Source organism: Paramacrobiotus metropolitanus, unplaced genomic scaffold (genome assembly GCF_019649055.1).
Source record: "Paramacrobiotus metropolitanus isolate TYO unplaced genomic scaffold, Prichtersi_v1.0 Parri_scaffold0000057, whole genome shotgun sequence".
Lineage (NCBI taxonomy): Eukaryota > Metazoa > Tardigrada > Eutardigrada > Parachela > Macrobiotidae > Paramacrobiotus > Paramacrobiotus metropolitanus.
The window spans coordinates 436,097-460,795 of NW_026570277.1; the positions used below are offsets into that span (position 1 = coordinate 436,097).

Consider the following 24,699-nt stretch of genomic DNA (forward strand, 5'->3'; position numbering starts at 1 on the left):
TAGCAGGACTCGATGGCACTCTGGCCGCTCTTTAATGGAGGGCGCTGCTAATCGCGTCTCATCCCGAAATACAGAAGAAAATCCAAGAAGAGATCGACGTCAACTTCGGTCCCGACAAAATTCCGGGTAGGTCGGACAGGAACGTTCTCCGTATAACAAAGCCGTTCTAAACGAAGGTTAGACTGTTCATTGTTGATGCAGACGTCAAAACTGCCAACGGTGGTAATTGCAGTTTTACGGATTGCAACAGGAGATCCAACCAGATGTCACCTTAAACGTCCACCTAACTCCAAAAGGTCAGAAAAGACGAAAAGCTGAAATCTTTTTTGTACCTGATTTAGCAAATTTTACGTAGCCGTCTAAGTGAAAGCTGGAAAAAAATTTAAAGAAAAAGGCTAAAGAAAAGATAGACTAATAGAAATTTATTCTGCTCCATTTGCAGACACACCTCTAACCATAAATTACTATGGCGTTCACTTTTGGAGCAGGATTACCTGATTTCTGGATATTTCAGCCCGAACGATTTCTGGACTCCAGTGGAAAGTGTAGGGAATCCTAATAGTTTTCCCTTTGCAACAAGTAGACTGCGCAAAAAACTTGAACCAGAAAATGCTTGTGCTATCAGCACCTCTCTGTGCCTATGTCGCCGTATCTTCAGCGGTGAGAGATTTGCCAAAATGATCATCTTTTTTACAATGGTATCCGCGATGCAGCGATTCACACTAAAATCTACGGAGAAGCGACCATGGACGGACGTCAAAAGAATTAACGCTGTTGTTAAGCGTGTGCAGTCATCAGTAAATCCAGAAGGATTCAAGCGAACTCATGGTGCGAACTTTGTTTGTTAGACGTTCGACCGAATAAGTTCTCCGACTCCGCCGTACCGAGATCATGATCGCCTTAATACTGAACACCGTTAATTACTGAACACTGAGTGAACACCGTATGATACCTGTGAAGTGTGAACACGAACACACTTTTTGCGCTGCAACAAAACGTGGAGCGCAGCAAAAGGTGTTATATTTTATGATACAGAGTTCTAGCAGGATCTTTTATTGAACTGTTTTTTTGTGCGATATTTACACTGTACATGCTATTCAGCGACGGTGTAGTACAGTTAGTACCGTAGTACCGTTATAAGTTTGCGTTAACCGGAATGCCCAAAACTATTTCACTGATGTATGGTCGGTGAATGAGCGTTCCCTAACTTAAGAATTCGATGCCGAAGCATTTATGTGCAAGTCTAGATGTGCATCAAAAACAGAAATGCAATGTTATACTTTGTAGCCGGGCTGCTACAGTATTTCCACCTGCAATACAGCGTCCCTCTCATATTGTTTTATCGACGAAGTATATCGAGGTATGATGAACGATAAGAAATTTTTCGTATTAAGGGTGATACCGCACGGTATATCAGCACCGTAAATTTTTTTATTTTCGTTCAAGGTGATCGTGAAGTTTGTAAAAGTGCGAGCAAGATACCACACCATTGTATGTACTACACGTACATGGTATTGCTCACAAGATATAATCTAATAATTTACCGTGATTTGTATGAACCAATGTTCAAATCGCATGGGATAAAAAGGTCATGCTTTAGAGCTTAAGAGTTTGTAGTTAAAATTTTTCTGAATACTTCTTACTCAAAATACGTACCGGTTAAAATACGACACTGTGTCTATAGCATCTCTATTCTGTGCACTGTGCTCACACACTACATCATTATTCTACACTCAGTTCTAGGTACGGCGCTTTACCAATGCATAATATGAATTCAATCATTGGCCTTATACTGCATGTTATTCCCTCGCAGAAAATTAAACTGTATATTACATTTCCCGTAAAATGACTAAAGCAGTCTTTTAGCCGATGATTTTAACCTACAGCAGATGATTTACATTTCGAAGCTAAACAAATTTCGCTCTGTGAAGGTGGCATGATCGCTCCTGAAGTCACTTATTAACCTAATGGCGCACTGGGAAACCCAAAATTAACGCCCCGTCCCTTTTCGGAGTTTACGAAATAAAAGTGGTCCCTAAACCCAAAATAATCGGCATGAAAAGCCGCCCATTTTTGTCTGTTGTTCGCACATTTTGAAAAGTACATCTTACTAACCAGGGCACGGTCAGAGGCTCCCCCCTCCGAAAAATTTCATTTTTTGCTTGAAGTTAGAGTAGGTATTGGGAATACTTAAAAAAGTATTTTCATCGGCAATGGTTCAGTGGGCGTGGCCAAAATCAATTTTAAGTGTCGTATGTATTGCCAATGTATTAGCAACACATACGGCACTTGTGTAAGGACAGTATGGTCACGTATTCCAATCATTGCTGTTATTAATCGTACTGGTGAAAACTCTTATTTTAACCTTTCTTTCGTTAAAGTTCACTATTAAATAAGTAGCTTGACAATAACATAAAAGTTTTGTGAAGTCTTTATACTTACCAGCGGCAAAACTGGCGCGCGCGTGGTGCAGCACGCTTACAGAAGAACAATAACAGAGGTAACAAATGCAATCGAATCAAATCGAATACCGGCGAGATATTCTGACACTTATTTAATAGTGAACTTTAACGAAAGAAAGGTTAAAATAAGAGTTTTCACCAGTACGATTAATAACAGCAATGATTGAATACGTGACCATACTGTCCATACACAAGTGCCGTAAATATGTACATTGATTTGGCCACGCCCACTGAACCTTGCCGATGAAAATCCTTTTTTAAGTATTCCCAATACCTACTCTATCTTCAAGCTAAAAAATGAAATTTTTCGGAGGGGGGGGGGGGTTCTCTGACCGTGCCCTGGTAAGTTACATTTCATTTATGCAGACCCGTTAAATTAATCATGATTTTCTGATTGTGCCTTTATTGTGCATAAATGTTATTCTCGTTAAGGTTAAAATATCACGAACCCGTTACTCATTTGGACTAGTCTACGCATGGAGAAAAACGCCCCGACATGTTGTAAGTTCAAATGCCAAATCGAAAATTTGCTTTAGCACTTTTTTACAGAGAAAACCGGTTACAGCTTTTGAATATAAAAGCTAAGGATAAATAGGATTGGTTCCCATGATAAAATTTTAACGAAAACTGCAAAAACTAAGTCCGTTGAATTAGGTCCAGGACTTAAAGTCCGCACGATGTAGCGGTCAACCACTCAATTGCGTCGGAAGGTGCGCAAACAGTTTCGGCGGCAGTTACTGCAAATATAGAAAATTTCTATTAATGTCAGGACATCTTATCAACGCCAAAATATTTATCCTAACATTTTTTGTTCGCGTGAGTACTGCAGACCAGGATCAGGTGTCTCTCTGACAGAATACGAGAGAACTGACATCTACGCCAGGAAGGTCGTCAGAGTGTGTACGCATCTGGCAAAAATACAAGAACAGTATGCTGCGGTCGGAGACTGCTAGCAGCCTTTGCCGCCTGTTGAGTGTCGACATGTTCATTACAGATCCAAGAAAAGAACAGCGTTACAACAACCTGTTGGTTGACCATACGAAATTACACAGTATTAAATATCGGTTCTGAAGGATTAAGCTTGATATCTTTAGTTATGCGCTAGTGTGGCATTCACAAATTCTGCTGGTGGCGAATGGATTATAAATGAATGACAGGCGCACCTGCATAGCCACTGGTCACTACTCGTATGGTCGTTTGAGTGAACCACCTTTAAATATTAAATTGCGGAAACCTTTTTTTCGGTTTTTTCTTCATCCAGAGTATCCATCCCTTCACAGAGTATTCAGTAATTTTAACTAAGCTTGAATCGTTTCTTTCAACTACATTTGTAAAACAGTCAGTGATGAAAGCGCTTTAGCCACGCACTCAAATACAATTAAACACTAAAATGATGAACAAGTGAAATTGAAATGGTATACAGTATACTCATGATAAACGATACAGCAGAAAACAGATAAATGAATTTTTTTTGATAGTGACAGATAATAAAAAGTGAGTTTAGAAAGGTTTGGTTTTGGTTAAAGCTAACAGGAAGAAGCGTTACTTCACTTAGACAAAGCAGACGAACACCAGTAAATAACGATCAAATGTTCAGCTGCTGATAGTGTAACACAAACAAGAATAACCGCAATATGCAGCTTAAACAAAGCTCCCGTTGGCAGTGATGGCGGAATCTTCGTGTTTCGTTGTTGGATCGAACGTCAGCAAGATAATTCCATAACCCGCCACTACTCCGAAAACCTGCAATCAAAACGTGAAATTATTTTACACAACGCATATTAGGTACTATGGGTGCGTCTACACCCTTTCGTTAATTACGGCATCACCTTTAATAACCATGTGTACAACTGTGCTTTCAATAGCAAATTAATAACATTTTCTACCCATAAATTCACTTGTAATTAGTTTATGCTAGAATAAATAAATTACATTTGTCTTTGTAAAACTGAAGGCTCGAGATATAAAAAGTCATGAGATGGCTAATGAAGTGTAAAGTACACGCACTTTTTGCTGATCAGGGTTTTTGAGCAAATACTTACAAGGTGTTCACACAACTTACACTGACAAAGAAACTGTTGTCCATGGGCAAAGCTTCACCCGCACAAATCATTACTTTTGGATAATCTTGGACGAGCTTCAGGCAAAGCTCTCTCCTCGCTGAATCGTTCGACTCTTTGTTTCCAATCCTTTTAATCATGCTTAGGATGTCAGTAGTCTGTCCAAAGGCAGTTATTTAGTTTTAGCATTAACAAATGCGTCTTCCTTGCAGTTATAGGCTCGCATGGATGCGCGGCAGGGTAACCGGTGCATATTTACTTTAATTTACTATACGCTTTTTCTTGTAATTACCATGTTCATACCTTACTGTTCAGATTTATCATGAAGACGGACATAATTACAGACCAAATAAGAAATACATAGGCGAAAACGAAATCGGCCAGCTTGAAGTTCTCCAAATCGTGCGAAAACCAAATTCCCAAAATGGCAATGGTAAAGACATACAGATGACATGTACTTAGTAATGTTGTATGGCGGAATCCACGGCTGATGTCCTGGACGGACTGGAACGCAAGGCGACAGAAATCTAATTCGTGTTTGAGCTGCGTATTCGTTAAATGCCTTTCCGTGGTCACCAGAATTTTCAAAGAGCGAGATAACACGAACTTGATTAGCTGCACATAAGTAATAAATTCAATATAGGGCAGCACGACGATACAATACTGTAGTATAGTCTGCACGACTGATATTGGATTAAAAACAGCGTATGTGGACAGCACTTGGATTTCATGCCAAATAATCAGAAAAATAAATGTTTTATTCCCTTCCTGATTGCCGACCGCGAATCCTTGCTGAAAGCCGTAACTTGCGAACCACTCTCCAACCCACGCACAGCCGATAATTAGAGCTCCCAGTGCTCGCGATATATACCAACAACGTTTAGCTCTCGCTCGGTCTGCAAGTAGCGGGTATATTACTTGCTCTAAATACTGCAGGCAATCACGGTACTGACACCGCTGATGAAAAGTAGCAATTACAATAAAACACGAGGAGATTGCACCAAAATATCGAGCGGTTATTTGAACGACACTAAATAAGTTACGCCCTGAAAAGGCGGCAGAATCGTTCTTAAGGTCAATCATTAATCTGTTGGCGTACGTAAAAAAAAGTTGGCCCAAAATAAGAAAAAATGACCAAACATAAGCTAGCTTTTGTGCTGGAGCGCTGGGAAGCAAAAACGGCAGGCCTATGCAGTACAGTAGTGCCTGATACCATACTGGCGTGTTAAAATGCCCATACTGCTGGAGAAGGTTATTAGACATTTCGCTCTTGAAAGGTCACAAAGGGTCTGTCTAACAGAAACCGTTCAGTATCGACTGTACAGTTAGAGTTCTAATGCAAAATGCAAATTTAAAGTTTACTAAAAATAAAGACACTGAACATTTTGTTGAATTTATCTGCCACTCAAAAGGCTGTGCGTTATATCTGTCCATCATTTCGTGGCGCCAACAGGTGGGTAAACTGGTACGGCAGTAACGACAGCAGGTAGCTCTTTGCCTGTAGTTAATTACTTCATCTGTTTTCCTTCAGAGAGATCTGATCAAGCAAAAACATATGAAATGAAACGCATGTGGACGAGTTGCGAGACTGCACCCCATGGTCAGATTCCTGATCAATAGTCACAAGAATTATTGACGTACCGGTATGTGTCATGTCTGCCGTCTACTTGCGTGCACAAATTCCAGTGAGAAATCGCCCCATCATTTGTACTTGTTCCGGGAGAAAATTGCCTGCGATCGATTGTCAGTTGTAATCAAACCGAAATGTCGTTGCCGGGAGACCGTGTCTGTTAAAAACTGCGTATCGCACACTAGCCCAAGCGCAAATGACAAACATTTTAGAGCTTCCATCATTACATGTGTGATTATCCCATGCTGAATAGTAAATATCGTATGTGTTCATTGTGTTCCTTTAATCATTTAAAATTACAGGTTCCATATTTTACCAATTGGTGTAGATTTTAGTCTTTCTCGAAATAAAAATTGCATGATAAAAAATCTGTATATTGTATATATATTGTATATAATCTGTATATAAAATTGCATAATAAAAAATAAAAGTCAATACTAAACGGTGACAATAAAACTTTTCCGAACTTGATATGCTTTTGACTCTACACTAATGCTGTGAACTTGTTGTACTCGTGTCACAAACGTCGAAACTCGAAGGTATTGCTGTGTGCTGTTATTACGCTCAATCAGCCCGCTGGGGTTTTGTGCTTTTTCACTGGTTCCGTAAACTTGTATCAGTGTTTCTGCAGCTTGTATGGCTCTAACACTTGATGCAGTGAAAACACTAGATCGAAAATTTGGTTCTACCATACTGGGTGGTTTTCTATGGATTTGCAATGGTAGGGAGCGCCTGCAACATAATAGTTTTTAAAAACGAGCCTTCTTTCCCGTCAAATCGTTTTTTGAAAAGCTGGCGTTTTATTGATTCTACAAAGTCCTTCCTGGAAGAGCAATAGTGACATCAGAACACTAATTACTGTAATAAAAATACGATACGGCGTAAAAAAGGACAAAAATGCGTAAATGTACGAAAAATATGAATGTACAACTGCAAAAATCGCCTCGTACTCCTATTATCCGTTCGACGTTGCATTCACGCGTAATAATAGACAATGTATTAACTATATTTACACTGTAAGACTACCGGTACTATGCCAATTTGACAACAAACATCTACGCTACCTTCGGAAGCAATACATATAGGGGGAAAACCATGTCAGTCGAACCAATTCACGGCACTGCTGCCGTCAGCCGGCTGGAGTGTGACGTTACGGCAGTACATATGGTTAAATCAGACGCGGTACACAAGCCCCATGTTTAGCCACTACGCAAAACTCCAGGCGGGTGACGGCATCAAGTACAGGGTGTGCTGGCCTCAACAGTTAAATTCCTCCTATATTACGATTTCATTTGTTGTTCACCGGTCACCAGCACCACGGGATCCATCTCCCATGCGGCATCTATATGAACAACTGTTGTTCTCACGATTTGCGCCTTTTGACCTGGCTTTTTGCCGCTCCGTATGCTCAAAGCAAACCGAATTTGTTGCAAACTAAAACTGTTGAAACTGCGTCTGTAGAATGCGTGGAACGTCTGTTCTTCTCCATTGCATCTGGTTCACTTGAAGTAGTTCCTTTTGTGTTTTCATGAACATTTCTTGATTTTCGATCTTCAAAAGTGATACAGGAAGCTTTCACTATGAAAGAAATCATTTCTGTAAGGCTAATATTAATTCAGTAATGTGACTTTAAAACCTGGTGTGCAAGATTTGGAAACGTAAACTTTAAAGTGAGCAAAATACGGTATAATAAAAGCCGAAGTATTGCATCAGCAGTATGCCGGAACATACCAATTAATTTAAAATATAAGTAATGTTTATGAATTTTTTATGTATCTCATGAATATAGCTATCTATAAGTTTTTGTTGTTTTGCAAATCAAATGCAGCAACGCATACACAGTGGAGCAGATAACAAGTATCTGAAACGAGATCTGGTACAATATTGTTATACATATATCATTTATCGCACACAGTGGACAAGTTGTAGAAATTAATTTGCATAAATCGGAGTAGTTTAGTAATTAGGTATTTACAGACAACAGCTTAAAACCACTGGAATTCGGTACTGCTGTCATTGCACGTATGTACACACGTTGCTGTCGCACGTTACATTAGTGCACTTCCAGTCTTCCACGCGAGCGCAAGAATAAGATCACGTCATGTTCGATGCAACCGGCGCGCTAACCCACTATAAATCTCTATAGACTACAAGTACACGGTTTGCTTCCCGGTTTCCCCGCTCCCTCCGCGCAGTTGATCGGTCTTTTCACACTTCACCATCTTCCTGCTGAACAATACCCACATCACGCAACGTTGGACCTCGTCAAAAGCGCTGTATTAAGCGCCCACAACGCCGACCACAAATTGTAACCTTTCTCTATCTATGTCGTTGTTCCATAAACTTTTACGCACGTTGTTCTTACTGTCAACAGTGCTCCACACTTTTAATCCATCATAATTAGTATTCCTTGTCGGATCGTCCACTGCGGGATAAGCCGGTAATCTTCCTGGAAACCGTTTTCCCGTTATGAGTATATACGGGAGTTTCCCTATGTTGCCTAACTTCCGCGTTTTGAGTATAACGCGTATGCACCGCTGCTAAGTGAGCCAATTACCCGCTCGTTAATCCGCGGTTTCGTGCGCTAGACGCAGTTTGCTGGTTGGGATTACCTTGGGTTAATTACATCCCATCCACAGTCGCCTCTGTCGATTGATCACAACGTTATGCTGACTCACACAGATGCGCTGCTAACCGTGATTTTTATCAAATCTTTATTTTCTAACGATAACTGAGTATGTAAACCGAGCTGTATTCAAAATAACGAAGGCGGATAAAAGTATTTTTGTTGCGCGCAAGATGGCGGTTGTAATTAAATTTCAAAACGCTTCGATATTCGTCACCCGCAACATGGAACAGCAAAGCACAAGGTCACCGCTTTTGAATACATCCACGGATGACGCCATGACGGTGTCCATGAAGGAGAACGCGTCGCATTTTATCACCATCGGGATACTGACCATCCCGACGAGTATCATCGGGACGATGGGGAGTCTGTTGACGTTGTATTTACTCAGCCGACTGAGTCGGCAGAATTTCGCGACAAACGCCCTGATTATCAATCTGTGTGTGGCCACCTTCCTGCTGTGCGGCACCAGCTCGTTTTATGACGCCTTCACCATGATCACCGGCCAGGAGGGACCGTCGCGGATATGCTGTGTGGTGTTTGCTTTTCTACACTTTTTGTGGTAAGCGGAAGTAATACAACTGTGCGTAATTTGCTGCGGTGCCTAATCGTAGTTAAACGATAGTTGTTGCAGATTAAACTAGTTCTTGCACAACCGGGTCTTATTACAATTTAATTGTAAACGCTTGCTGTTTGACTCCGCAACTGCATCAAACTTTTGTCATATAAATTACAGCCTGTACTGAAAACTTACCTTTTCAAAATTTATACCAATTCCGAGATTAGTTTTCTAAATATATTAAAGGTATGGTCAATTATGTACCAAATGAAGTTCATCCTTTTAACTTTGAAACAGGTTTTGAAATAGCCTAGTATACAAAGTACTTTATGATGCATGTTTAGTTTACATCTGCTGTCGTAAATGTGGTTACCTAAATAAAGAAGAACTTCAGTATTTTTTTACTGTTTTGTTATCTCTTTTTAAGGAATCCGGGTTAAATTTACCATTCACTAAAGCATTAAAGTAGCTTTATTCAGGTGTCAATATTAATCGTGATCGGTTGTGAAAGACTCTAGTAAAACTTTTATACAGCAAATGCGAATCAAAACATCTGAATAATTTATTGGAAATTTCATGGCTTAACCCAGTAATGGGATGATTATGCGGTACACTATTAAAAATACTCGAAAATGCAACAAAACAACCGCATTAAAATACGCAAATAGCACATATTTACGGAAAGCGAGCAAGTTTCATAACAACCTCACGGTGCATCGTCGGGGCGGATCAATACTCCAACTGTCTCCGCACCTGAACGCGTAACCCACTGCATAGTGTATAGGCACTCATGTATTAATCCCGCAGCGCTTACATGTTTAATTGACACCCCGCTATTCAGCTGAGAAGTGTTTACGGAAGTCAGGATGAGCGGATATACGAGAATAGCTGCATATTGTGCCCGTAGTGTAGTGTTGACGCTTTGCCCACAGGTTAAGCGTTTCCGCCCACTCCCATGCGGCGATCGCCATCCACCGGCTAATTGCGGTCCTATCCAGCGACTGCACCATGTGTCTGCTGCACACCAAGAGTGTCGCCACGTCGCTGGTCATCTACACGTGGCTGGTGCCGTTTTTAGTGCTGGTCTTTCCGCTAGTGCCGGTCAGCGGCGAATACGGCTTCTCACAGGTAAACGAACACACCCGGTGAAATTAATTAAGTAGATTCTTCCGGGTTACGTCAGTCGGACCGTACTGGACAGAAATTTAATAAGCTAGGTTGTTGAAAGAAGCGGTAACGGAGTAAATTAATCGATTTTACATATTAAATGTGCATGAATATTTACAACGAACGATGGCTGGAACATCATTTATCGAGAAATAAACTTGTAAACTGTAAACGTGAACGCGTTAAACTATAAATAAAGCTGTAAACGCGTTAAACTTGAGCTTACAAAAAGCTATCTATAAATGCTGTATGTCATGCTTAATAATTTACAAATCAAAAGCGTCTGTTTTCTCCAGCTTGGCTTTTTTTCACAATCGTTTCTGAAATTATTTTGATAAAAAGAAGTAGATGTTTAATTATATAAAAATCAAGTGTTAGTTTAATAATCAACTTATACTACGCATTTTGTAAATTTAAAAATTGTTTGATTTATATCTGCCTATTATTATTAAGACAAAGTAGTCATCGCGTGTTCGTAAGCGCTTGAAAAGAGATTACTAAGTCCCCTTATTTATGTGACGGATGTTATGTAATCTCTTTTGCCCTTTAATATGTGTATCGAGTTTCTAAAAGTTTTCACAGTAAAACGACTAATTTATCGTGATATTTCCGCATTTACAGGTGGCATCACGCTGCAGCATCATGTCCGTCAAATCCCCCGAATATACGTACGTTCTAAAGCTGATGAACTCCTTCGTGCCGCTGGCCGTTATGACCGTCTGCTACCTGATCATCTGCGCCGTGGTTATTCGCTCCAAAACGAAATTCAACCTGGATGATCAGGCAATCCGCGGGCAGGGCGCTCGCGGGATCCGTCTGATGCGGCTGAAGGCCGAGTTCCGGGTGACACGGATTGCCTTCATTACCTGCGCCTGGTTCATTATCTGCTACATTCCCAGGTACGCTAACGGTGGGCGGGACACGGTAGACTGTTGTGTTTTGTAGTTTGTCACGCGCAGAAACGATTGACAATGTGCGCGGTTTGAATCATGGATGACAAGCATTGTTTGCTGAGTACATACGTCATCAGCCCGTTCATTTATAGAATAAACCGACATTTTTTATTAATTTATACGTAATTTTAATATTTTAAGATTTCAAGGTGCCAAGTCCAGAGTGTGTTGTCAGTGGGAGCTATAATGGTTTAGCGGGTACTACATAGTAAATGCGTCATATGCAGTTCACAGATGTACAGACGAAACCGGCATCTCTTATTAATTCATAACGTACCGGTGCTAACGTGAGATATTAAGACACCAACGTATGAGTAATTAATTATTAATGGAGATATGCCTATTATTAGTAATTAATGCGGCGTTTTGCAACGTAGGCGGCAGAACTAAAATTTATTAGCCAATGAGCATTTATTTAAATACATAATTGATGGATTTCGGTACCGTAATAATTATGTAGTGTACCGTATACTGTTACAAAACTGACATTAATAATATTCCGGTGCTCTGAAAAAATAATTGATTTATTCGTTGATTGTTATCTTTTAATAGATACTTCCGTTAAGAAGTTTATTTGAGAATTCTTAAAATCCTACTCGTACCGTGCACTGAATGACCCGTGCACGATAACATTAATTTCGCCTTTGCTGAGTGATGAATGACAAATTCGACATTAATTCGTCAATCTAAATCGGCATAAATTTTACAGTGCCATACATGGACTCATCGCCACCAAAGTGTCAGAAATGCAGTCCGCATTTGCACAGTTTCTCATCCTAATGACCTGGATCGGTAAGTAGTACACTACACACACTACTGGGTAGACGATAATTACGCGTTACATATCATCCCCGTAATTAGACACGCGATAGGTCACCGCAGTTTGTTTTGTAACCTAAAATCCTCTTCCTCTGTTGTGACTCGACGTCGTTTTCTCATAAACACTTTGATTACGAGCACATCCCTACTGAGATGCAGTACAACATGAATGTTTTATCAATAAAAAATTGTACAGAATTCCCGAAATTTGCGAAGCAGTAAATCATTCAAAGCACTGATGAAATGTTCATGCATATGGGAAATGTACAGGTTGTGCAACGACACCTATTGTGTACACGTTGCTCAGCACGGAGATGCGGCAAGTGGCGCACAGTGAATGGAAGAATCTGCGGGATAAAATAAATCATCATGCTCACAGGAATTCCATCCATATTCTTGTCGACGGGCCGAGCAAACCATCGGCTGTGTTTATCATTGGGAATGTGCCGCCAAGGAAAGGTCACAGCTGTAGCGGACTCTGCCACAAATCACGTGGTGGTGTACATTTGTCGCCGATCAATCACGCACTGGTGAAGAGTAACTCACCGACGACGCAGAATCACAATCTGTCGATGGCGTAAACTGTTTTATTAAGCTTAATTAAAAGTGTTTACTATGACTACAAGTTCAGTACACACATTTGTTACTTCACTTAAAATGCTTTTCAGTTGTATAATCAAACCACGTACTATAGTGCCTTTTTATATCTGTTACTGTGACGTAAATAAATGACAGAAAAACTTGCAAGTATATATTGTACAAAAAATATTTAGTGTGTATTTGGATTGATCCGAAAACTGATGCATGGATTGGTTTGCACGTAAATGACCTTTACGTCGTACGCAATGCAATACGTAACCTAACCTTCTAACTCTATTAAAAATTTTTGTGATGGATTGCAAAATAGTTTCTGCTGATTAATTTGTTGATGTACCGTATATCCGTTCTTTATAACGCAAATCATCATTCTATGAACGTATTCTGTGTATCCGTGCGAACCAACTGGTGCGGCTCATTTAACCTTCACCGGTATTGATACACATCCTCCCACGCAGTGACCCCAGCGTGCGTAGCCATTTCCGACCGGGGTGGCTAACGGACTGAGTACTCGTGGTCCCTGACCGCAACGGAGAACATTCAACGTCAGCTGTTGATCAAAACATTAGCGTAGAAGGAAGTATGACCTCTTTACAAACCGTAAACAAATTACCCGTTCGCTTAACCCGGGAAATGTTGTATCTGTAATTTCGTAGTACACTACACTCTGTCATATGAGCATAACTGCGAATTTGGTATTCAGTAGAAAAATAAAAAAAGATTAAGGCAGGGCATTACTTGGCAATACTGTAATGGCAGTATTGTAATGACACAATTTAAACCACAGAGTGTGTGTACGGGAAAACTGTACGCGGGTAGCGTGTTCACTGCACGTTGCAGATGCATGGGCTAATGTAAGCGGGTTCTGCTATCCCTACACACTACACAGCACACAATCTGTGTGGGCTAGGATGTGCCACCCATTATGTAAATTTCAAGGCAGCAACTTAAATCACCTTAAATTACTTACCTGTGGCTGTTACCGGTATATACGTACTTGACAAATGTATAATAGATATAGATATATACGTACAATAATACGTATGATAACTTGTAATGCACTAATTTTTAGGATCGTCCCCTACATTACGTGCGCAAGCGGTGACTGGGACGCTTTTTTAGCCGCGTATTCAAATATTGCCCACATTACTAATTTCCGGTAGTTTGTATTTAAAGTAGCAACGATCACCTTCAGCAGTTGATTCGTTAATTCAAACGAACTTTTTTTGTTATCTTTTTTACGTGCCAGTTACGGATACATGCGAGACTGCGAGTACATAAAAGAGGATTTAGCGGAAGCCGGCAACATTTTCGCGGCAAACATTCAGCAGCACAGCTCGTAATTGTTCGTTACGCCGGCTGAATCACCTGTGCACAAGCAGGCAGATGCACAGCAAAGCGCAAAACAACCGCAAAGTTCGGACAGCTCATTCACTGTTTACGACGCTCATGTAATCAAATTTCCGAAGGCAAAAGATCTTATCTTGTTTTTCTTGGTGCAGTGGAATTTTTCGCATCTGTATAAATAGCTAGTAGACAGATCATAGCACTTGTATCATTTTACTTCTACGCATAAAACGAGTTAACGCTACGTGTTTTTGCACCTTTCAAATACTTTAGCTTTCGATCAATAAAGAGAAACATGCCGTCATTTTTATACGGTGTTTTTGTTCTGTTTCTGGTGCATTGCGCCGTTGCACGCCGCACCACCACCCACGCCCCGGTAACCTTCGCGCCCCTTCCGGAACCCTCAAACCCGTTAAACCGTTACTGCAACTACAGCGTCTACGATCCCAACAATCCGCAGCCATACCGCCTAATCGACATCAAATGCCGCAACGATCCAAATTCCGAACTGAAAGAGGACAGTGTCCCGACGTCGAGCCCCAATGTGATTTACTTCCAAGCCGACAACGGCGCCATGAGCCGCGCCGTGGAGGACGCCATCCACCAGATGAAGCGCAAGTTCCCCAATCCGTTGGTCCGCCAGATTCGCGTCGACGTTGACGGCTACCACCCGCGCTCGTCGTCGCGCTTCTACGGACTGCTGGTGGCCGTGATCGATGTTAGCAATAAACTGGCGGAGGGATTGGGCGGAGATGATTACGTCCAGTTAAGCGTCACCCGGGCCGGATTACGGGTGGATGCGCGTTTTGATTCGCCGCTGGTGAAGGCGCTACCCCACAACAACGTGGTGCTGGTGCCGTGGAATTACAAGAAGAATCGGGGAGCGTTTTCATGAAGGGTGTAACAGTGAAGCCAATTCGTCAAGTAACGTTGTAAATCGGTGTCCTGCGAACCGAATCCATTGTGCATTTATATGATTTTCGAACGCTACTGATTTGGTATTGTGATAGGTAATTATTTTTTGTTTGGACAAACATGTACAGTATGTGAAGGTTATTTTAATGCCGTGCTTTGATTATGGGTGTTTTCTATGAATCCGTTAATATTCTGTATATCTCACAGATGAACAGACTTGACGCCGGATCGCCGGTATATTAATAAAAGTCAACAAAAACAAATGGTTATTTCCCATTTAAAATATCCACTTCCGAGCGTAGATTATACTGAAGATAGAAGCATGTTTACTGACATTGCTAAATCTGATTAAATCACTGTTTTATCCGATGCAACGTAGGCACAAGACATTATCACGTCGAAGGAATCTGAGAATCTCTTTTACCTATTAATATTCATAAAAGCGGAATGGGCTTAAAATGCTGAAATTGAAACCAAATGTGTGTTCATAAATTTTTTATTCATATTTCTAAATTACGTGCTTGCAGTTTTTATGCGATAAAAACGGTTTTATAAATAACCCGGTTTAATTTGAAATTATTTCTGACCGAAGTTATTAAACATGCCTCAGAAAGTTAATTGCACGCTCAAATTTCCGGAAGACTATACCAAAACCGCTACGAAAAAGCTCTGGGTAGTATTTTTGCCGTTCATTCTTTCACATCATCCTGCATATGGAGTTCAAAATTCCCCACAACCGGTAAACGAAATAACCTTCCCTTTTCGTAGTGATAATTTAACCATGGCAGAATGTCTTGAATACCGCAACGTTTCTTGCGGCGATGGGTTTTTTACGCCGCACTGCGATCCGTCAGCCGAACCTCAATACAGTCAACTCTCAAAGACGTTTTATTCACTGAACTGCTGGAGCGGGGGAACCCGTGATGCTCTTGCTGCATACGCAAGAGCCATCGTCAAATTGAGTCCGAACCGCGCGATCGTCGTGGAACTAATCGAACGCAATGAAACTCAAGATCCACTGCACCCAGAAGTAGTGGATCCCATTCGTCAGCAAATCATCGAGATCACTATCCACAAATGCGGAACACAAACCGTCACTTCCAAGTTGTATGACCTTCATATCTTGCCGAACCTGGTTCAGTTAGAAATCGGATACGGAACCGACTTGGTCATCCGGTGGCAAGATTTCTCTAGACTTCCGCGTGTGCGCATGGTTATCTTCAACACATGTTCCATACAGAATATCGACGCGGGCACCTTCGAAAGTTTACAAGATCTGCAAAGTCTGATTTTAGAGAGAGGAATTAATCGTTATCTAATAGAAAGCGACCAAAACGAACCCCTAGGCGTCGTTCCGGTCACGAAACAGAAGCCGACAAGCTTGCGAATACAGTGTATAGACTTCGCTGTGCCCAGTCTTTCGCCTGGCTGCAGGATTACTTCCGGCAGCGACCCTTTCTAACGCAGAGCCGGATGGAAGGTGAGGTGGCCGTCATAGGTAATTATCGGTCTGACAAAGTCACGGTGGATGGTACTGATCTGGATATCACCAGTGTCGATTGTGTACACGATGCCAATGTTAATAACTTAGTGTAACATTACTGACCGTGGGAGCTGGTGAATAAAGCAGATTAAACTTTTTCCACACGCGTTCATGTACACAAAGGAAGATTGCTAAATTAGCAGAGTAATATGATTTATTATTTTCAATGAGGCATGTCGATACGTAATGTGTCAATACGCGAGCGCACATTTACACCAATTAATACGTAATGCAAACAGCTGGGTTAATTAATGCGGTGTGAAGGTTGGAATGTCCTGCCATGCACCATGGTTTTTGTAACGTTGCTAGCCAAAGCAAGATTATGCAAGAACTTCATAGTGGAAGGGAAAATTTGGTCTGCGTTGGTCTGCCCGTGGGCCGATCCTTACACGCATGAACTTTTCGCACGGTGAAAGAGGCAACATCGCTCACGAGCGCAGGACCCAGTGTCCCTGGGTCATGTCAACCAGAGTTTGAGCACCAACCGGCAGCTTATCGCAAATCGCTGGGACCCAGTGTCCCTGGATGTCAACCAGAATTTGAGCACCAACCGGCAGCTTATCGCAAATCGGCAAATGATGAGCGATAGCTCATCTCGGCACCGGACAGTAGCCTTGTTCTCGCGGCTGGTCGGATCTCACTACACGCAGCTGGCAGCACATGAGCGCATGCTGAGCAGTGAGCACTGCAGTCGACAGCTAGCATCAAACTTAACAACGTCAGTCGCTGCAGCAGCCACGATTTGTGTTGCTGTGATTTTGTGCCCTTTGGTATTCAGGTTTTTCCTATCTGTACTGTACTTGTATGACGTGTGTAACCGACCATAGCGTCCGGCCGACCAAGACGTCCGCCGTACGTTTTAGTCCTTAAAGCGATTAAAACCTTATGATTTTACCAACGAAAGTAGTACTCGCTACGGAAATCTTGGTGAAAAAGAAATCTGCGGTAACCTAACCGTGCCCACTTTCGCCGCAGATGTCGCATGCATTTATTGTCAAACAATTTTTAGCATAAAGCAACGACCATTGTCCATGACTGGGAGTCTGGGATTTCCGGAATACTGATGCATGATTTTGTTTTTCTTATTCATACCAGTGGCAGTAGCAGGTGGTTTTTACGAATCAAGCGTGCCGAGGGCGGTTGGTATAACATGTATGCTTCTGGACAAAAGCGAAAACTGTTACTAGTAATTTTAAGTTTGCATAATCATTGAAATGCTACTAATACATCGTTTAACAAGCAGCAAATGTGAATATCGGGGAGTATAATTATGTGATTTGGTGCACTGCCGGGAGCCCTCGTTAATTAATCAGTCTTTAACTGAATTGTTGCTTTTTTTATCCAATTCTTGCAAATATTCCAGCATCTGCCAATAGTTCCTTATTAGATGGCGCCTACCAGTAGGAGAATCTTGGAAAATGTGTGTTGTTCCCGAATGGTAATCGCTCGTTGGGATAACGAAATAAGTACCACAAGAATAATCGTCTATGTAATTTCCTGTAGGATAATCCCGTATGGCGTCGTTGTTGCGAGGTGTCTTTTGCAGCCATCGAAAAATATGTTCCATTGAAAGACACTTGCATTCTTTATCGTTCGGACATATTGGGTTCCAGTGAATATCCAGATAGGCTCGTTCCGCAGCATAGCTCATCGTTTGAAGTACTGGTTCATCAATTGCTGTTAAATTGTTTCCAGATAAACTGACCATCTGTAACCTGGGCATCACAAACGTGCGGTCAAGAGAGATGTTCTCCATGCTGTTGAAATCAATATATATTTCCTACAAATATAGATACACTCAGTGTTTCATAGCACCATTAGATCTGTGCATTATTTGCTGATTTTCAAAACCGTGACTGATGGGGACCAGAGTTGCGATTATGTAACCAAAAACAGGCTGAATAGTTAGTTACTGAATACATATCTAGTTGGAGAGACCTCAGTTTGCCAGGAATCTTTGCAGTGCGTATTGATGTTCCATCATATTTTTTATTCAGGAAATGAGCGACCAAAACGAACGAACTTTTGTAGGTCACGCACTATGCATGCAGTAAGGTACTAGACTACTAAGCATTAATTGGCTTAGGAATATCAATCAGCTAGTGTACGATTGGCTAAAGCCTTGGGCGTGGACGCGATGGAAATGCTGCACTCCATGTGCCTGCCGCGTGACCCGGACGATTAAACCAATGCTCAGATTGTGGATAAACTCGAGCAGGCATACGTCCAAAAGACCAACACGACTGTGGAGTGGGCAATGTATTTCCAGCTGTGTCAGGAGGCCGGGGAAACGTTGTTGGAGTTTTCCAACAAGCTGCGGAGGAAGCAATTAACTGCAACTTCCCCGGAGACGTGCTGGAAAAGAACATGTCGTCCACGTTCCTGAACGGTGTGGCCAACGATGCCAAGGTTTCAGCATCTCAAGACCAAAGATTTCATGACGCTCGAAAAAGCCCTGGAGATGGCGCAGCAATACGAGGTGGCCAAGACCACCAAGCGTGGCCAAGCGTCCACGGAAGTGGCTGACGTAGCCATCGTGCGAACGAATGCAGAAGGGCGTGGCCAAGGTCGCAGTCAAGGTCAATCGGCCCGATCTGGGGGAAGAAGCGACGGCACAGGCGAAAACCGGAGGAGTGGTGGTGTGCCTGCCGGAGGGAGCAGCCCAGCCGACCGCGGTGGCGATGCCGCCGGCACCAGTCGGCTGCACGGAGGAGGTGCAGGATGTTACTCCTGTGGCGACATGGACCACAGAAAAACAGACTGCTGGGCGAAAGATGTCCGGTGTGGCAACTGTGGTAAACGAGGCCACATCGCCAGGATGTGTCGCTCGGAACCCAAAGAGCGGGAACAGCACCAAGGCGGGAGACGGACCATGCTCATCGAGGAAGAATTCGATGTGATGGGAATCAACATTGCATCGGAGAGCGCAGACGACTCGCTGGATACAGTGTGGAGCGTGTTAGATACCGTAAGCAGAGAGCTGAATGAACTAGCGGAACGGTGCCGAGCGCTGGAGAAGCGGGATGGCAGAAATTCTGCGAATGAAGGTTCACAAATGGATCATGCAGAAGTGTTGTTTGAGGGTGAAACAACCGCCTACGGGTGCACGGCGGACGGAACCGAAGAACGGAGAGATAGCGGTACGGCGTACGGAGACGGAATCAGCTGTAGTGCACGCCCAAGTCAAAGCCAGTGCGAGGCGACAGCCACTGTTGCGGACGCCGAGGCCGAACCGGATGTTATTCCGAATGTGCCTGGGAAGCGTAAGAAAGTGAAGCGCGAGAAACGGAAATAAGCACTACCTTCGACTTGCCAGTGGTGGAACCGAAACCGATTAACATTCGTGAAATTTTTTTTTGAATATTATTAATGTCGATTTTGTACTTATTTTTTATTTTTTGTGAGTGGGTTCCCCACTGGGGGGAGATGTGACGTAGCAACCACATAGTTGCCATCAATTGTGGTACGCTGTATGCGGTCACTGTGTGCTGTAAGGTTGTGCAGTAAAGTACTAAGACGTGACAGGTAGTTTTTAAAAGGTCAAGGATTCATTTAAAAACCAGATTTCTTGTGCAAGTCTTTCTTGTCACCAATACCACCAAAAGATTATTGTTTGCTTAAGAAGGTGACATGAAGGACTGATACTTGTACGGAAATGCTGCTTTTTAGATCCGTCGTCGGCAATTTAAAACCCGTCCAACGCGGTTCTCTAGGGGCTGTATTGTATTTTCATACAATACAGACTACACAGTATCTTCACTGTATGCAATACAGCGAAGCCCTTGAGTAGGGCAGTGACCCGTCAAATGCGTTACCAAATCCAACGATACAGACCGCATATTCAGCGGCGAACACTACTATGCAGCATGCATAGGTAAGTGCATTTTTCGAGGTGAGCGCGCCCAGCACATCAGCCGAAATTAAATCACTTGACAGGAGCCGTATACAATTTGATATTTACGATTTCCGAACACCTATAATGACCTATCCGCAAGTTCTATGTAAATTCTGACCCATACTGTCAATATCACGCTACGGTCCGTTCATGCAGTGCCCGCAAAAAGCGAGTGCGCTTTCTAATTATTTCTCGTAAGTTAAGCTGGGCCGTCACCTTCCTATAAAAATTAGAACAGTTTCACGTGTTACGGTGTTACCTGAATTGTTTCTGCAACAGGCTCAAATACTGCCCAGTCGAGATTCACCAAACTGTTGTGTTTGGTTATAAAAACTGTCAAAGGTGTCACCTGGAAAATGGCTGTGAATAACTGGACTGGATAATTTGCTGCAGAAAAAGTATTTTTTTCGATTTCATACAGCCCGTTGCGCTCGAGACGTAGCCATTGCAGCTGCGAAAATCCGGCAAACGTTTCTCGAGTAATGATTGGTAGATGGATGTCCAAGAGAGAAACCCTTTTCAACGAGTTTTTGACATTGTTAAAAAATTCGTTGACAGGAAATGGTTGGTTATTTGGAGCCACCCAGAAGTTTTGCAGCCAAATACTTGTCAGGTTGAATAATGGTGGTAATGGAAGAAAAGTTACCAGGAAACAGTTTGCAGCATCGTCACGTGTGCCAATAGCTAAATCAATTAGTCCAGGAGGGACATCAGTCACATTAAAACTACGAGTTCTTTCACAGCCACACAGATCAAAACTACGGTCGCAGGTTGGAAACACATAATTGGAAAATGTGCAATACACAAGCTCGGACAAGGAATCGTTGGATGATAAATAATATCTGCAGTCGCTGGGAAAACACGCAACATGGTAAACAATAAATAAAAGAATTAATAACTGCTTCATTTTAAGAGCAATCCGTGGTCAAATAAAACCTTTTACTGTGTTGAACCAAAACTGAAGAACTGCCTTTTCGAAAAATTTTCCACCTGGTCGGATCAGCAACAGCACAGAGTATAAAATTTTTACAATAGCTTTAAACCGCAAGACTGCAGGGCACAAATTGCGCACAAGGCACACGTACCAATATTTATAACCGAAGAGTAGCCTTACAGAATCTGTAAGGTTGGTCATCAATGGTAGGCCGTTATGTGTCGCGCTTGGTATGTTGCAGACCGTACGTTAACATGGATTGGATTGAAAGTGCACCATGTACTAGTACTATGTATTGTACATCATACTCGGACAAACATCAAACGCAAATCAAACATCAAACGGTACCTGTCCGTGATGGAAAACAGCTGGCATGGGATGCCACATGCGCAGATACAATGGCACAGTCGTACCTTAAAGGAACTGCAAAAGCGGCTGGTACAGCAGCTCGGCAAGCGGAAAGTCGGAAGCGACAAAAGTACCGTTCCCTCGGAGAACAGTATCTGCTCTATCCATTCGCGGTGGAAACGCTTGGCGTGCTTGGAGAAGCTGCGAAAGATATAGTCAGCTTCGTTGGACACCTAATTCGGGGAAAGACAGGAGAAAGCCGATCTACCGCTTTCTTAAAACAACGCATCAGTCTAGCGATAATGAAGGGAAACGCTGCCGCAGTTTTAGGCACTTTGCCGGGCAGAAATAAATTTGTGGAAGGGAATGATTTTGGTTGTTTTTGGAACTTGTAACCGTAGTGTGTAATCATCGTTGCTGAACACGAAGGAAACCAATAAATAAATACGAATCAAACGCAAAAGCGCACCAGCTTGCCTGTGGCCAATGTGTGCATGCTATTAAATTAGCCCGCTGACGCTAAGTGCATACGATGCTTGTTAAAATTGTAAAGAAGTTAACACATACTTATGTGTTAACAGCAATGCCCAGCGCTTGCACTCGCCTCTGCACGCCGGTGCTGTTACGAGATACTGCAGTTTATAATATTATTATGACTTCCCTTCCGACCTCGTTGCAATCGTAGTCCTTAGGTTATTATCAGCGCACAGGGACTGTACCATTTCTGTATCAGTCAGGTCGCTCAACACGGGATGATGCTCGTCTTCTTTAGGGACAAATTTTATCCCCTCATACGTACTGCAAACTGATAATGGTGTCCTTGATCCTTATGCGTTTTTATTGATTTTGTTCATGCGTACAGATGAACAGCAAGAACAACCGCCCGCATCTGCACGTACAGATGTACGCCGACCGATAGAAAAATTCGAAAAGCACTTGAAACGAGTGCAACTGATAAGCGATCAGTCGTCAACAAGGGCGGTTGTTCATGCTGAATTTTCAACTAGCCGGCTGCCGGCATATAGTACAGAAGTCAAAGGGGTGCCGGAATAAGATATCAAAAGACACAACGGACTGGGAGGGCAGACCGGTCCATTTTCAAAATACATAATATGGTAGCCGGAACATTTTAATACAGTATATGATTTGGGACTGGTGAGTGGAACACTGGAAGCGCAGTCCACATACTGTGACTGTGTGGTCTATTCTACGATATATGCCTTGTACCTATGATACGATATATAATATATAGTGTACCAATTCTAACATAATCTATAGTAATAAATAATAAACTCCGTTTTCCCAGGGCTCGGATTTTCACCCTTTAGAACCTACTCGGTATAACGCGAGGTCGTATGAGCGCCAAGCGCATCCTCGGCAGAACAACCAGGACTTTATTGACTGTGTTAGCGATGTTGCCGACACACCAAAAAAACCAAGACTGATCAAGCGAATTCTGCAGCACAACTCTGCATTCTGCAGCCAGTACAACTGTGCTGCAGATCCGGTAAAAAAGCATGCCAGTGGGGAAATGGAAATCCCCACAAACAACAAAGAGCAGTAACGAATGAGATGGGCTGAGAGGACCACCATGTTGTTTACAAAATAATTTTTAGGTAATTTTAAGGACTGCTGCAAAACTGTTCTGCTTAGTCAAACCTTATCGATATCGCTGTGGGCTATGGGGTTAAAACTTAAATCTTTAATACTGTAAGAACAGGCACGTTTGATCGCTTCAGCTGTATTTGTCCGTAATTTCGAAACATTGCGCAAAATACACGTAATATTTATTCATGCAGCAATGTTTTCTCTACAAAGTAAAATAGCCGGTAAATAGGACAAAATAGGTAACCAAAATACAACGGAATCGTTGGCGAGCATTTGTGGTAAAAAGTTAATCCGTCGTTGTAAAACGCCATTATAGATATTAACTTTATTAGTCTTTTCGAAGTTGATTTGCCGATATACCTACAGTACGTTCTGTATCAATAATTATTCGGGGAAACGAAAATACGAGTATACAATGCTAATGTACATAGCTTTTCTCCTAAAATTGGCTCTTCATAATGTCACAGAACGTTTAGGACTGAAACATTTGCGACTACAAAGTACAAGCCTATCTGGGAACACGAGCTTAATTGCAAACGGGGAAAATTTTGCGACGCGCGCATGCATGTATTGCAGCCAAAACGTGTATATAAGGGGCAAAACTAAACGTGTTCCACGGTTCCCCTGTATTGTTGCCGTCACCCGGCTGGAGATTTACGTTGTGACTAAACATGGCGCTTATGTACCGCGCCAGATTTAACCATATGTATTGCCGTAACGTCACACTCCAGGCGGGTGACGGCAGCAATACAGGGGAACCGTGGAACACGCTTAGTGTTCCACGGTTCCCCTGTATTGCTTCAGGTTCCACGGTTCCCCTATATGTGCCTGCGCATGCTCCCTATATACACTTAGGCTCTTGTTTAGAAGGGCGGCCTGTATTATCCAGACACCACTCACTTGGGTAAAAATTCAACAAGATAATTCAGTAACTGAGAAGGTAGTCTTTAGCTAACGGTTCAAAGTAACTTTGTCAAGGGTAATTCGTTGAAATTCCGAACGTCCAGGTTGTTAAAATAGTCGGGTGTTGCCGTAACTTCGCTTGTTCCAAAACTGCAAACTTAAACATAAATTACTTGGATATTGGGATAAACAACAATTAACTGCGGTAAAATAAATCTTACAGTCCCTACTGAAAATGTATTGCTGTAAATATAACTAAATGTATCTGCAAAACTGCAGAGACAAGTTCTTAAGAGAATTGTGCTGGTACGAGTACATTGTTCCAAATTCGAA

At 42.2% G+C, this 24,699-nt stretch overlaps 2 protein-coding genes across 2 annotated transcripts; one reads left to right on the top strand and one right to left on the bottom strand.

Moving 5' to 3' along the window:
- Window positions 1-3,813: 3,813 nt before the first annotated feature.
- Window positions 3,814-5,864, bottom strand: LOC129592966 (uncharacterized). Its single transcript, XM_055489125.1, has 3 exons — window positions 4,826-5,864; window positions 4,525-4,680; window positions 3,814-4,205 (listed from the first exon to the last, which is right to left on the bottom strand). The coding sequence occupies exons 1-3, from the start codon at window positions 5,783-5,785 to the stop codon at window positions 4,104-4,106; spliced, it is 1,218 nt and encodes a 405-aa protein (XP_055345100.1). The 5' UTR covers window positions 5,786-5,864; the 3' UTR covers window positions 3,814-4,103.
- A 3,192-nt stretch (window positions 5,865-9,056) lies between these two features.
- Window positions 9,057-12,909, top strand: LOC129592920 (melanopsin-B-like). The gene is made up of 5 exons (XM_055489075.1): window positions 9,057-9,340; window positions 10,270-10,465; window positions 11,126-11,403; window positions 12,167-12,249; window positions 12,547-12,909. Exons 1-5 carry the CDS (start codon window positions 9,057-9,059, stop codon window positions 12,855-12,857), a joined length of 1,152 nt encoding a protein of 383 aa, XP_055345050.1. The 3' UTR covers window positions 12,858-12,909.
- Window positions 12,910-24,699: the final 11,790 nt, after the last annotated feature.

What these genes read in the sequence shown, in the direction of transcription:
- LOC129592920 (XM_055489075.1), top strand. Translation starts at nt 9,057, where the DNA reads ATGACGGTGTCCATGAAGGAGAACGCGTCGCATTTTATCACCATCGGG. An exon ending in ATTATCTGCTACATTCCCAG is followed by an intron (nt 11,404 to 12,166) that starts GTACGCTAACGG and finishes TAAATTTTACAG; the next exon opens with TGCCATACATGGACTCATCG. An exon ending in CATCCTAATGACCTGGATCG is followed by an intron (nt 12,250 to 12,546) that starts GTAAGTAGTACA and finishes GGAAATGTACAG; the next exon opens with GTTGTGCAACGACACCTATT.
- LOC129592966 (XM_055489125.1), bottom strand. Translation starts at nt 5,785, where the DNA reads ATGTCTAATAACCTTCTCCAGCAGTATGGGCATTTTAACACGCCAGTA. An exon ending in TGATAAATCTGAACAGTAAG is followed by an intron (nt 4,681 to 4,825) that starts GTATGAACATGG and finishes GCCTTTGGACAG; the next exon opens with ACTACTGACATCCTAAGCAT. An exon ending in ACAACAGTTTCTTTGTCAGT is followed by an intron (nt 4,206 to 4,524) that starts GTAAGTTGTGTG and finishes TTTTGATTGCAG; the next exon opens with GTTTTCGGAGTAGTGGCGGG.